This window comes from Nothoprocta perdicaria, unplaced genomic scaffold (assembly GCF_003342845.1).
Source record: "Nothoprocta perdicaria isolate Ctin4 unplaced genomic scaffold, notPer1 scaffold_231, whole genome shotgun sequence".
Taxonomy (NCBI): Eukaryota; Metazoa; Chordata; class Aves; order Tinamiformes; family Tinamidae; genus Nothoprocta; species Nothoprocta perdicaria.
In genome coordinates, this window is record NW_020455457.1 from 15114 (window position 1) to 30166 (window position 15053).

Consider the following 15053-nt stretch of genomic DNA (forward strand, 5'->3'; position numbering starts at 1 on the left):
CTGCATAGGGAGCTGGTAGGAACGTGCCAACTATGGGAAAAGCTTCAGCAGAACATGCACCCACCAGGTCATCTAACCGCAGCATGAGGCAGAAATCCCCAGCAAACCACGAGCACGTAATAGTGCTCCTCCCTGAACTACTGGTATTTATTTTTCAATGAATATCTTCTGAGGGAGTTTATAGGATCTTGTGGCTTTCATCTGATGTACTAGACCTCACCTGGAGAATGAACTGTTTTGGAAGGCTTATTATAAACATCTTGTGTCCACACAACCTGAGAGCACAGTGACAGGAATGCCAGACAGAGGGGCCAAAATGAGAGCTCTGCCCCTAGCAGAGCCCTCTGCAAAGACCCTAGTTAGGCAGACAGTGCTATGGGACAACTTGCTCCAACAACTCCCCACGAGGCTCCAACGTGCCACCCACAAGGGCTTTGCTGAGAGCACAGTAATCAGTTCCAGCTGAGCACGCATGCACATAACTTAAAAAAGGTCTGGCTACTTTCACACTACGGGAGAAAAGGCTTTGCTGTCTGGAAGCTGGGATAACACGCTACGGAAACAGAACAGCCTTATTTATTTAGCTTGGTGTTTAGCTAAGGGTGTGTTTTGGAGCTTAAGAACTGGAACATCAAGATGGAATTGCATTCACTGCAAAAATTACATGTTTCTATTCGCTGGCTAGCAGAAGAATCCCCATAAAATGCTCTGCAGAGCKCTCTGCTTCACAGAGGAGTCCTCCAAGGTCACTGCTCAGCAGCTCAAGCCTCGGCCCTCCTACAAGGCACTCACTGTGCTAGACAGTTCCCAGGAACATATGTAAAACCCCTCTTGGGAGGCTTTCCTAAAATATCTAATCTAAACACCAGTATTGCTGCAGTTTTATATATATATCTTTGTGTGTTCTGGCACCTGATAAAAATTCCATTTTCAGCGAATGAGTGTCACCTGGTAAAACCACAGCTTCCACCGAGGATGTGCTTACAGCAGAGTTCATTTGTGGGTTATATATGGGATATTTCTTTTTCTTTTCTCCCAGAAACTCCAGGAAAGACATTTGAAAAACTCCACTTTTGTTCTTCTCGTTTGGATTTCTTCCCACTTGAAAAGGTACTAGCTAAAGCCCAGCTGTTTCCAGAAAAGTGACAGCTCAGCAGATGAACTCCTGTTGTGTACAGAACAGTAAAAGCAAGAAACCACATGCAGGTGCTTTGCCAAGTATTGATGAAACAGATACAGGTTCGTTGTTAAAACAAACACCAGTGCCTAATAAATGCCATCRAAGAGTCAAGGCTGGCCAGCTTCGGTTTCACAGCTCCTCTCGGGGTCCTGGGAAACAAACTCATAAAAAGCATCAGGGAGAGACCTAYTACCTGGCTTGGCGTTTTACGTAGTCACAGAGGCATCCAACTGCCTCATGCAGGAGAGGGGCCTTCTGATATAAACTGACAGATCTGAGCRAGCAAGATAGATACACTTGCTGCAGCCTCGCTACAGGAGGGAACAGTTCAGCTTCCTACTTGCTCAGCCCTTGCTGGAGGTGTCCAGACTTACACTTTTTTAGCAGTCAGCATGGAGTCTTGTGAAATATTACAGGCCTCTGATAACTTCATACCTTCATATTCACTGCACACAGGTTACTCAGMGAGAAGCACCTCGGTGGCTGTCGCTGAACTCAGGTTCAGACCGGTGACGATGTAGCTGAGGTGCTTTCTGAAACTGCATGATCCCAAGTGGAAGGATTCTCTGGTTTTGACTTTTTYGCATACAATTTAAAATTAGTGGCTCTTTTTAAGAAAGTTACAGTATATTGGGACAACTTAGTAATAATATAGACAATCAAGCAAGTTTACTGTATCCTTAAAACCAGTATTTAGCTACATTCATCTAAATTGCACTGTGGCTAATGTGTGGAAAACAGTGCTTTTAAATAACATTGTGCCTCATCTGCTCGGGATGAAGATGGAAGAGCCACTCAGTGCTCTGCTTATGGATGCCCTCATGCACGGCTGCTATAGGAGCCAGCAGCAGAGCTTGATAGCTGGAGAGGGATATCACATCAGTCTTTGCCCCGCAGTTACATTTGGTTTCCAGTGCTGAAAGGACACTTGCTTCTGCTGATTTATGGCATGGAGGTCCATACCACAAATCTTCCTCACGTGTTGAAGAAGCATGAGCTCAGCCTCCACCCATGACTTCCCAAGCACAAGGCAAGGCATCAGTTCATGCACTGAACGGGCTGCCGTGTCCCCCAGTGACAGCAGCAGGAGTGATGTGTGTGGCACAGCAGGAGGGTGCTCAATGAGGTGATTCCTGCTAGCACATCACCCAACACACACCAACCTGCCACTCCTGGACAAACTGGCATCCATCTCCCAATGCAGTTTCCTGAGCTCAAATCCCTCCTGAGCCCCCTGAGCCACTACCAGCCACCAGAGGGCATTTTGTAAGCATCCGATGCCAGGGAAGCTGCATAATTAATCCATCARCTATTAAAAAGCAAGCTCTGCTTTTCCCCCCGCCTTTATTTATTTTCTTAAGAGAAAAACAAAAACAGGCCTGACAAATAAAGACTGCACCATCTCAGTCAAAGAAAAAGAAGGGAATATAGGAACCAGCTAATCAAAATAATTAAAAACAGATTTTCCAAGATCTGGGCACTTACCTATTAGCAAGATCACTAACACATCTGTAATGTAATAGCCAAACAGGAAAGGTCTGTGCCACACTTCCACGCCAACAGCACCAGTCAGTAGATATGCTGCTATTAGTACCTATAAAAAAAAAAAAAAAAGGATAAAATCTTTTTAATCCTTTGCTTTAAGGGGAGAGGATTTCACTTAGCACTTCAATACAAACGCAAGAACAAAGAATTTGTTAGTTTCCTTTTATCTCCATACAAAATCACAGGAGCTAATGGTGCCACCCCAAAACAATCACTTTGAAGAACTAAGCCACTTCCAGGATAACCMACAAAATGATTTAAAAAGCAGGAATACACTAAGACAGCCCCTTCCCTGGTAACGCATGCATTTGTTTGCGTGGGGTGTTACTGGCGTTCGTTTTCAGAAAGAAAGTCCTATTTCTAGATTGCTTCACAGAGCCAGGGCTCCCTAATGCTAATGTTCTTCCTTACACTTGCACAGAGGTTCCCAAATCTGATTTAGCAGTGCAACACACTACTGTGCTGCTGCACAGCCTATTTCCCCCTGGACTGACCATAACGAAATGACCGAGAGGGAAATATCTAAGTTCCCAAGAAATGCACGAGGAATTCAGCCGAACACGAAGACATTGAAAGAGGTGGAGGACATTGAAGCCTTCCCTGGTTTTTAATTTGTTTGACAGGCAGTATCATAACAAGATGGAAAGAGAAACGGGYAGTCAAACTTCATTAAGTGAAAGGACTCATGCCTAAGACTCATGAGTTGCGTGAGTATCACCAGCTCTAGCACTGGTGGAAAAGCAGTTTCTACTTGTATTCAGAGTCTATTTTGTGACCCAGCTGAGGTCAGAAACCTTCACGCAGCCAAAATCCTATAGCAAGAGCTTCCATGACCACTGCCTCCTGACAGCCCATGGCTTGAATTACTGGAGTTTGTCCATCTGGAGTTTGCCATGTRCAAATGCGGGACTGTGCACATGGGGTAATGTGCACATGTAGGTTTCTAGCACCCTGCCCTTGATCCCATCTCTCCCCTCCCTCCGAAGCCCTTTCCTGCCCTTGCACAGGCCACCCACTCCATTACAGCTCCTGCAGTGCTAGCATCCACCTACCCCAACTTTCTTCCCCCCTCGTTCTGATGTATTTTCATACACAACATATATTCATATTTATTTATATGTGTTTTTGCTAAAGCAATCCTAAGGCTCAGTATGCTGCATGCTCTGCAGCTCAACCCCCTCAACAGTCCTGGACCTGGGTTAATGAGGAACTGTGAGCATTCAGCTTCGCTCTGCATCCGCACAACCAATGTAAGTTTAATGCCACTTCCAGGAGCAGGTATTCGTTTATTTATTGCCAGGTAACATTCCATAACTTTTTTTTTTTATTCAATACACCATCTCCCTTTGAAATCACAATTATTTTCCAACCTTACCTGCATAGATTTTATTATGTTTATTTTTATAAAATAACCATTTTTTACTATATTGGGGGTGTTTTTTATCAGCACATTTCCAGTCTTCTGAATTAAACTAAGGTAAACATGACTTCTTTATATTTAAGGTAAACTGAAAATCTTTTTGTAGATCACAGGCTATTTAAGATCCCAAATGAGCAGCAGAACACTCTGACCAATTAAGTTTCCAATGAAGTTTAGATATGGTTATATTTTATGTCACTTTATGTCACTCTCTGTGTATAAATTTAAATTCTCGCCCTATCATTATATAACTTTTAAAGATTTTTGCCCAAATAGGGAACAGCAGAATTAGATGTGTGAACTGCCTCCACAAGAATAAGCAGCATGAGAGATCTGCAATGGAGAGGTGCAGGAACTAGTATGAAAACCACGTCTTGGGCCACTGAAGACAGCAAGGGAAATTTTGGTGCAAATGCAGGATGTAAAATCTAATGGGTTTTACAACTGACTGCGGCTGATCTAACGGTGTTATAAAGAAAGTGCCTTGTATCCATACAGAATGATGGATGGACTCCTGGCCCCATCAACGYTGATGGCAAAACTCCAGTTGGCTTCGATGGACCACTTGAATTTACAGTCACACGTTGAAAGCTGGAAAGGTAAAAAGTTCTAGCTGTATCCCTTTGATGTGAGGCTTTTTTTTTTTAATTTGGCTTAATTAAAATCTTGCAAAATAGAAGACTGTTAAAATCTTGCAAAAAATAGAAGAATAGAATAGAAATCTTGCGAAATTGAAGACTGTTAAAATACCAGAAAAAATCTAAGTATGTTAGTCAGCTATATAAACTTGTTGACTGCTTTAGAAGATAGTGCTGGTAAAAAATAAATAAATAAATAAATAAATAAAATGCAAAGCACTGTTCCTAAGTGCAGCTGAGTACCTAAGAAGAAGACTAGATGTTTTATTCTTATCTCTGGCACAGATTTGCATTAGCACTTTTCAGATATTAGCTTTAATTTTTAACCAGCAAACATAGTTATAACATTTTGTAAATAAGAAGTCCATAATAAATGACAAAAGTAAAGACTGTAGAGCAAGTTAAGTATCAGAATATTTCTTCCACATGTAATATTTGGAGGATTCTATGCAAATAAAAGGTACTGAAATTCCTCAAAGCTCTCAGCTTTTAACCTCATAGCTATTCTCTCAAAAATCCAATTTTTGCAAATCCCCATTCCTTTCCCGTCTTTCCACCGCTGCAGGTGTGAGGTTTGCAACTGACGTATCTTAGATGGTATATATATACATATACACAATTCCCTCCCACCAAACCATTTCCTTTTCTGCAAATGTGTTTAACATGGAAGCTCACTGAATATGCGGCACGCTTGTACTGCACAGAAAAACAATAAATCAAATGCTTTTCATCAATTTCTAAAGTATACTGGCTATAAGTTTAAAGTATGACTGCGCAAAATGCAAAACACTAATTTTATTGAAAAATTCAACTTCCCTAGCATATCRTAACAGCATTGTTTATGTGTTGAAATATTTTCTATTAATCCTGTTCTGCAACTGGATCTGAACAACCGGAGAACAAGCCATTTAAAACATGGGATTACATTTTTCCTCTGAAAAAAATACGAGCAAGTTTTCCTAAAACAAAGTAAAAACAATAGTTTCATACACATGACTGGGAGTTAGTTTTAGCATGATGTGTGATTTAAATTAAAGAGGTTCCAAGTGTTTAAAAGACGTATGTATATTTGCCTCACTGCAACTTCCCAGTTATAGTTGCTATGAAAATTATTTTGGCCTAAGTTTTGTAAACTGCTTGACAGAAAAATGAAAGGTTAAAAAAATGGGCATACAGCCTCTGAAAAAYTCTTTCTCTGATTTTTTCCCCAGCTACTTCTCCTGACTGGGGATAATCCATCCCCTGATCCAGAATCCATCTGGATCAGGTCCGTTCTCACAGAGTTCTTATCTTTACTTCTAAGCTTTTATTTTGCCATTACTTTCCTATATTGCTTAAGATACTGCAGCATCTTAATACTGCTGAAGTCTGTGGTACCAGTGTAAGCAGAGGTGTCCCTAGGTTACCATTAGGGCAAAATGAACACTTTGCTCCCCTACTATGAACTCCCCTGCAGCAGCTTATGGAAAGCAGCAGTAGGGATTGGGGATGCTTAAATATTTCAGGGGGAAAATACGTTTTTAAACAAGGAAGATGTCCGCAAAAATTAAYAGACAGCAGGAAGCAAACCTTCATTTCCCAGGAAAACTTTGCCTTTTTTTKCCTCTAGGAAACTTAATCTGAAGGTAAGGACTTTCTTTGCTCAGGTTTGTGAAACAAGACTGGTTTTATTTTACAAGAGGTATCTGAAAGGCTTTCTCAAAGCAGAGAACGAGCATTTCTTTTTTTAGTCTTTTCCTCAGGGCACAGTTTGGGCGGTTGCTAATCGCCGTGCCTACTTTGTGCCTATTTTGAAGCGTGTGCATTGCAAAGCGGCCCCGATGGCCTGGTCTGGACGGGCTGCTCTCCCTGCACCTCCTCTGGCTGCAGAGCTGCAGGTCCCAGGGCTCYGGGAAGGGTTTCGCTACTGCCGGCACCTTCCCCTCGCGCCTCCGCCAACAAGCACCGCCGTGCGCAGAGCCAGCGCCCGGGGCCCGCTGCAGCCCTGTTTCGAGCTTCCTATCAGCGCTGCCTGCTGTGACCAGAGCTAACTGAAGCAGCTCTGCTAGCCCAGCTGTCGTCATTAGGCTGCCAGTCCTGGGGAGCCACCACGGCGCGGGCAGGCGCGACCTGCCGCGGGCTGCACATCGCCCTGTTTGTAACGAGGCCTTTGGCTTTTCCTGAGGAGCAACAGCTCTTTCTGTGCGTCAGCATCACAGAATCCCAGAATCCCAGAATCCCAGAATGTTCAAGGTTGGAAGGGACCTCTAGAGATCATCTAGTCCAATCCCCCTGCTCCAACAGGGACACCCAGAGCACGGGGCACAGGGCGTCATCCAGGCAAGTTTGGAGACCTCCAGAGAAGGAGACTCCACAGCCTCCCTGGGCAGCCTGTGCCAGGGCTCTGTCACCCTCACAGGAAAGAAGTTCCTCCTCACCTGCAGATGGAACTGCCTGTGTTGCAGCTTGCACCCATTTCCCCTTGTCCTGTCTCTCGCCACCACCAAGAAGAGCTTGGCCCCTTCCTCCCTACATTCACCCCTCAGACACTGGTACATGTTGATAAGATCCCCTCTCAGTCTTGTCCGAGCTGAACAGGCCCAGCTCGCTCAGTCTCTCCTCGCACGAGAGATGTTCCACTCCCTTAATGATCTTTGTCACTCTCCGCTGGACCGTCTCTAGAAGCTCCACATCCCTCTTGTCCCGGGGAGCCCGGAGCTGCCCCCAATACTCCATGWGCAGCTCCCCAGGGCTGGGCAGAGGGGCGGGATCCCTCACTGCTGCCCAGGCCAGCGCAGGGCAGCCGGGCCCGCGAGCTGCTCGAGGGCTACGTTCTCACGGAGGCAACGGCTGGGCACGGCACACCTGCAGTAACTGCAGTGTTGTTCGGAGCCTTGCCATGACAATGAAGTCCTGAGCTCCGGGCTGCCAGGAATCCGGGCCTAGCCCACCGGGGTGGTTGACACGCCAGTGCAACAGCATCATCTTGCCATTGAAATTACTTAAATGCCTTCACCTTGCAATCCAGCTTAAAATGTCACAGGAAAAAATAACGAACTGAATGCTCGGAACGYGGCTGGAAGCAGCCTGCAAGAGCTCCCTCCCTCTGTTCCTCTGAAGGCGACTGCAGGAATATCTGGCAAGAAGTGGTGAAAAAAACCAGCCCAGGCATCGCTATCTTTCTTACTTATCATTAGCTATTTGCTAATGACCTCAATATCCTCTCCTACAAATACATGGAGATGAATAACTGCCTTTAATAGCACACCCATCATATGAAATTGCTGAACTGGTCTGCAAAACAGGAGCAAGGCAACRTTTGTAGTAGACTTAACATAATTTACTGGACCACTTAGTGCACCTAGAAAAGAGTACACAAGCTTTCTGGTGTATCTAACATAGAGCCYGGACCACAGAAAAAATACTACCATGACCTACAGCCCTTGTCTTGCTTTTGTCCTTAGATAATTGCAGCTGCAAAACTACCATTTACAGAGAGGAAAACTGATGCACCGGTATTTCTAAGGCATTTCTAAGGCACAATCTACTACTACTGGAGTGCTAAATATAGGAAAATTTGCTCATCATTTAGACTGTAAGCAAATCATCACAGAGGTCACTAGAAAAAAAAGTCATACAGGACTGCAATTCAGCATCAAAAGGCAACACGAAATAATTAGGTGTTAGCATCTTGCAGCCAAGTTAATCATACTTGTTTACAGTCTCTAATAAAATTAAGCCTCACCACAAATCCGCAAGACAGGRGAATGTTATTGCTGTCATTTCCCAGATGGGAAAGCTGTCGCAGTGGCCGAGGTCACTAACAGGCCCTGGCAGAGTTAGCAGGAGTGCTCCGTAGTGCTCCCACATTTAGCCACTAACACGGTCCTGATGCTGTAGCAGTCAAGAGGAGCTTTCTAAGTATTTGCATGTACATCTACAGCAACCCTTTAAGCAGCCAGTGAAACTGGTTTGAACATAGCCGCTGCTCTCCTGCTGCAAGGACCTCGCTGGGAAGCCTTGCGCAGATAGGGCTGACACTTGCAGAGCAGCTGGCTGCCTAATGCCTCCATCCTGCGCCAACTTCTTCTCCCAGCACCGCTCTTCCAGGGGATGAAACAGATGCGCCACAGCTGGACCAGCGCCCTCGAGTTGTTCTTAAAACACTGCATTTTGATCTTGTTTACAACAATACATCTGCAGCCATCAAATCAAATACTATTTTTTCCATTAAAACACATATTTGAACATTTGTCAAACTGCCTTTCAATTACACATATTTGGCTCCACCTTTCATCTCATGGCTGGGACAGGAAACTCTGCAGACTGRGACTGTCCTCTTTAGGCTGCCTGGCAATTTCAGAAGCTTGCTAGCCCAGAAATCCTACGCCTGGGCCCTCGCCTGCTTGTGCAGTGAGGCTGCCGCTGTTGCTACTACCTCTTAGCACCTCATTCATGCAATAAGGCTGTGGTGCCCTGGTCAGGTTTATGAAGAGGTCCACTCAGAGGCAGGCCTGAAAGCCAGGCAAGGAGGTCAGCTGGGAACTGGCTGCGGGCTAGTAAGGAATTCATGTTACTGAATTCTTCGTGTTTACACAGTTCTCAAAAAACAGAAGTCTAAAGATATGAGTTTGCTTTATTTTCACCCGAAAAAGCCACCTGATGACAATGCATGTCAGTGCATAGGTACAACCTTATTTCCACTACCGTATTCAATATAAGAGGTGGCAGAACAGAGAAGTTCAAGTGTTATATAATACCAACAATGCCACAACTGCTAACAAATACTAGCTGGACTAATTCACATAGTGTCTCAAAGCCTCGTGTTGGCAGGATAATTTATGTTGGCTTATGGTTTTAGATAGGAAGATAATTTTTATTATTATCCCAAATGAAATGCAGTTAAAGGATGTTCTCGTGTGTGCCACCTGACTGCTAGGCTTGCTGGAAACCCATTCCTTTAAGTCAATGAATCTCTGATGCTGACAAATCGCTTGAGAATGTCTCTGCATTGCAAAGGCAGGAAATACTCCTGAAGTACCTTCAGGGTTACACTATTTCTCATTCAAATTTTCAGCCAAATACATTTGCCTTGAGCTGTATTTTTTCTATTTCTGTAATCTAATGAAAACACTAACATAGTTAAAAAAAATAACAGGAATGATAAGTACTCACCACTTGGCTGAGATCGTATCCCCAAGGTAGAAAAAGAACTCCCGTGTTGTATTTTTCCCAGTGTGAACACAGGAAGTTAAACAAGACAATGCTTAAATATAAATACATTGTATATACAGAAACTCCAGTCTTCCCATTGTCACGGGAACAGACAGAAAAAAAAGAGAGCACAAAAATGGAGGTAGCCCAGCTATCCAGTCCATGGTCAAATAATTCTCCCAGAGGACTACTGGACTGAGTCCTTCGAGCTTGYTTCCCATCTATGGAGTCTAGAAGGGTTGAGAAAGGGAAAGAAACAAGGAATTAAAGCAGAGCAGAAGGAAAAACTTTTATATATACATATATTTTTATATAACAAATACTGATGACAGGAAATTGAAGCACAACAGTTCCTACAATACCAAAATGTTAGCATAGCTCATGAAATATTTACCTAAATTCTCAGGCAATTCTTTTACCTGCCATTCTTCTACTGATGCCACCTTCCTTACAAGCTTTAGAAAGACACTCGCAACTACTTGTCCCCAGATTTCATGTGCCCACACAGCCTCTCTGCCACCCACTGGTCTTGTAGGTGCTCAGAGGTCACACCTTAGGAAACTGCATTGGGGGGACATTCATTCAAGCATTTAGGTCACCTGATGTTAAATACTTCAATGACCAACAGTTAAAKGGCTCCCCAGAGGAGTGATTTTCACAAATTTATCAGTGTGCGTGTGCGCAAACAGAAGATAAAAAGAGTTTATTGTTGAAATTTTAGAGTTTGTGAATGCCTTACTGTTATGGTGAGTTACGTATTGATTGCTCTTAACACACAGGTGATCAAAGAGTGCCCAGATACCACAACAAATGTCACTATGAGAACAGTCTGACARTATGTCTTGAGTCTATCTGACAGCTGACTGCTATGGCAAAGGGGAGGACCCTAACTGCAAATGGGAGCTTACTGAACTAGTGGAAAAAGACCAAAAATTAAGTTTTCTTCAGGGTTGTTGAACAGAATTCGCTCAATGAAAGGTACAAAAAGCCATGGAGAAGGCACAAGGCAGGAGTAGGGAGTGCGGGGAGAAGTTAAAAAGGAGACTGGCTGCGGTAAYTCCTCTTATTTGTACTATCAAACCATACCCTTAGTCTTCTCTGAGATGGTGCTGGAGAGGCTTTCAGAACTAGTCTTCTTCTTAAAGCTAAATGTAATTATCCTGAAACTCAAAATAACATGGAAAAGGACTTTTTTTTTTTTTTTTGTAACATTACTTGGAAAGTACTATAGSTTACAATTATTAGCTAATGAGAGCATTATTAACCCATAACTCACTGAAGGGAAAGTTCAACCTAAGAAGACCAAAGAATCCACAGCTGCTATAGATCATATGCTACTTACTCCACAGGATTATTTGGCAGTACTGCGAGTTTTGTCTAATGTAAATACACTTCAGGGATCTAAAGCAGAAAATTGTGGGATTTCATTTTGTCACAGGTTTTAGACTATCACCCTATTACCATACCTAAACAGCTGGGAGATATCCTCCACTCAGCTACAGATCTCTTGAGCCGGTTCTCACAACTCCAAAAATTTAAGATCTCATAGGGGATTTCAAACAGCTCTGGCCCCCTCTTGAGCCACGTTCTCCCCCCAGTAACAGTGCCATTGAGTTGTCAGCACCTCGTTGAAATTTGCAGAAAGAATATTGCATGTATAAGCTTGAGGTTACTTGAAGAGTGTGTTATAAATGCAGAAATTCTTTATGCTATTAAAGGATGCTGCTGAAACACAAGCAGCAAATAGGGATCTTAATATTTCTGAACATCTGGTCTTTCACGTATCTCCAGTCAGAGGCAACTGCTCTATTCCTGAATTATTTTAGGTCGTCACAAAAGAATATTCACATTAGGGGATAGCATATATAGGTCACAGTGAAACAAGGGGTTTTTGTCTTATAGGAACCTTTTGCTCAACAGATTTAAGATTATAATGGTGTCATGGAATACAATACTTCTGAAAATAACTAGAAGAAATATAGAAACTGTAAAACACATAAGCAAAACTGGAACTTCACAGAACATTTGCCCAGTTTTCCACGTGGCTTCACTATTTTTTTAAGACCTTGAAAATATTTCTGTTTTAGGTGTCAGTTTTCAAGTTTCTCATGACAATAATGGTATATGTTTAATAACGGATCGACATCATCCCATGCTTCCATTGCTTTGGAATTCCTGTGCCATGATACTGTCTATGAAGGTTTGTAAGTCTTCAGTTTTATTAAAGTTTATGTGACATAAATAATGGAATTCAAAGTAACAGCCAGGAACATTATGTTTTATGGAAAGGGCAAAGATATAAAATCACCTTAATGTATTAAAAAAAAAAATAGCAGCATGCTTTAGAGTTTGGAGAGGYGAATCACATCATTAAAAAGGAACTGAGGGAGATTTAACTTGAATATTTGCTTAATTATGGCTCTTTGCAGTTTTCCAAAGGGAAAACTTTTGCCATGCAGAATTAAGTCTGAGGCTAAATATTTCATAAAGTGGCTTGGGAAGCAGACATAAAAATCTACATATGCATCACTTCCTTACAGCTTTGACGGTCAACGTCGTATTCCTTGTCTTCTGAGTATTAGGAGCTATACATCTCACTGGCAAATATCATCTACATTAAGAACCTTAGAAGCTAAATTGCCAATGAGTCTTCTGGCATGTTATGCAATAAGAAAATTATCTCCAACACAGAATTCCTAATAATGAAACAATACCYACTTCATTAAATTCTCTGCATCAGAAGAAAAGACCCCAGAGCTTCCCAGCCCCTAGAAAAAAAGGCTTCTGATGATGATGATGATGATTATAGAAAAATTACAGAAATCTGACTGATAAACAACTTCAAGTGATGGCTGCATCAACAATTTATATGGTAGAAATATAAAGAAATTCTGGACAATAAATGTTGGCACGAATTCAGCACTTGGCTAAAAATGCCAAGGCATTCAACATACAGAGAGGGATGTCTGCACAATGCAATGCACAATGCAGTGCACTGTAGTTCACCAAGATGACTCTAAATGCATGTCTTGGAAAACAAAAATTGTATATCCACCCCAATACTGCCCTCTGTACTCATTACAGACCTTGTGCTAAGATGGAGTACACTTCCCTGGATTTGCTAAGCCTGTATCTTTCCATGGCACTGCAGCATACACAAAGCACCCTATCTCGGGCAGGTATCTTAAATATGGTACACAGATAGATATATGGCTACACTGGGTACTCCAGTTCCTCACATGAACAAGCTCCACAAGTGCTGACATGTTCATAGAACCTAGTGCAGTCCATGCAAATAGGCAGCTTGAGTCCCAGGAAAACCTGGCTCTGTTGCACCATAATGTGGAAAAATTACCTGGTTTGAGTTTGCTCTGGAAGAGAAGGCAACATATAGATGCATCAATGACAATCTCAGTCAGAGATCTGCATCAGTTCAGGTCTGTATCTCAACTCACATTGCTGTGTCCTCACAGAACTGCACCACAAAGTGCAATGGACCAAAAAGTACRCAGCTTTGGAATGATATAAAGAGTAAGCAACATAAACTTGAAAAGGTGATTTGGGAGAAAGGCAGACATCATAAAACAGAATATTACATTAATTTCCTTTTTTTTTTAAAGAAGGTTTTTTTTTTTTTTTTTAATCAGACAACTTTTTTGGAGAGAGGTCAATAATATACCCAATAGGTCTCTGCATTTGCAAATCACAATTAGTGAACTAGGAGATAAAATTATATGAAGACTGCAGATGTATAGATTACTTCAGTGTACTTTACCTAAGGTATAAGCACAAAAGGTGGTAAAAGCACTGAAGAGCCACACCCAGGTTGGAATAAGCCCAGGACTGGTACCTGAAATAAATTGGACACAGAGTCAATATGATAGCACTTAAAAGAAATCCACCATGATTAGTACATACATATGAACAAACTGCCACTAATTAGCCTAATATGTAAAACAGAACTAAAGATAAAATTTTATTTTTGGCCTTMAATCAACTTTGCTCTTGAGTGAGCTCTATCTTTCGAGGAAACAATGACCAGGCCTGAATATTCTCATATGGGAATGGGAAGCCCTGTCGGGTTTCTGGCACCCTGCACAGGACCACATGGGTGCAGAGGTGCACCCATATTAACCTGAGGGATGCCAAAGCTGCAGGCAGCAATCGTGGAGACTTTTCACTCACGTTGCCATTCGGAGAGCAAAGATGCCACTTCCTGATTCTTTGCTGCAAATTTGCAAACTGCAGAATGGAAAACAGCTGTCCAGGAAATTACAGCTTTCAGCTCTGATCCTGTGCATGGGACTGAAATGTGATACTCAAAGGACTAGTTAGGTTGCAGGAACATTTTCAGTCAGTCGAGAAATGATGGATTCTGTTTTCATGTGAAATGAAGAATAGGCTTGCAAACTACACACACAAGTTTAAACTCTAAAAATACTTTATATCACTCTTTCGGACACCTTCAAATTCAATATGTGTCCACTGGGAATGTGTCAKGTGGTAAAATTATCCAGTGGAAAGGCCTGTACTGGATGCTGTTTCATTACAGAATTTAGTAAATATCAACTGTATCAATCAAAATCCAAGTGCACAAACATGAAGCTAGATAGTTATCTAACATACTGGCCCTTGGAAAATTTAGTACCTGTACAGGACTATTTTTGAAACAAAATTACGAACAAGTATGTCGGCTTCTAGACCTTTCTTAAGAAGTCTACAAACAGCTCACACCAAGAAGTGCCACCCAAACCTAATCACAGGCCTAATATATTAAAAGGAATGAAAAAAAAAACCAAACATAATTGCTTAAGGAAATAAAATGTTGAGTCATTTCCAAATTGCCTAGTTTAAAGAAAAAAAAAAGGATTGTATATATAAATCATGTGGCAATGTGGCAGATACTCAAGGCATTTTGGGTTTTTTTTTTTTTTTTTTTTTTGGATACCTGGTCTAAGGATTTCAATATTCCCTATGTTTAGGAACAGTCAGCTCCAAAAATCTTTTGACTTGTTCTAGTATCATGAGAAAATATGGGTTTGGACTTTGAAAGATATAATTTCAAGGAGTATTTGTT

At 42.1% G+C, this 15053-nt stretch overlaps 1 protein-coding gene across 1 annotated transcript in view; it reads right to left on the reverse strand.

The window, feature by feature from the left end:
* LOC112947431 (ethanolaminephosphotransferase 1-like) overlaps window positions 1-15053 on the reverse strand; it is a 45488-nt gene that overhangs the window by 14662 nt on the left and 15773 nt on the right. Inside the window, exons 4-6 of the mRNA XM_026039511.1 lie at window positions 13752-13826; window positions 9938-10206; window positions 2666-2774 (exon numbers count right to left, since the gene is read on the reverse strand). Coding sequence (XP_025895296.1) covers window positions 2666-2774; window positions 9938-10206; window positions 13752-13826 — 453 coding nt within the window. The remainder of the gene's footprint in view (window positions 1-2665; window positions 2775-9937; window positions 10207-13751; window positions 13827-15053) is intronic.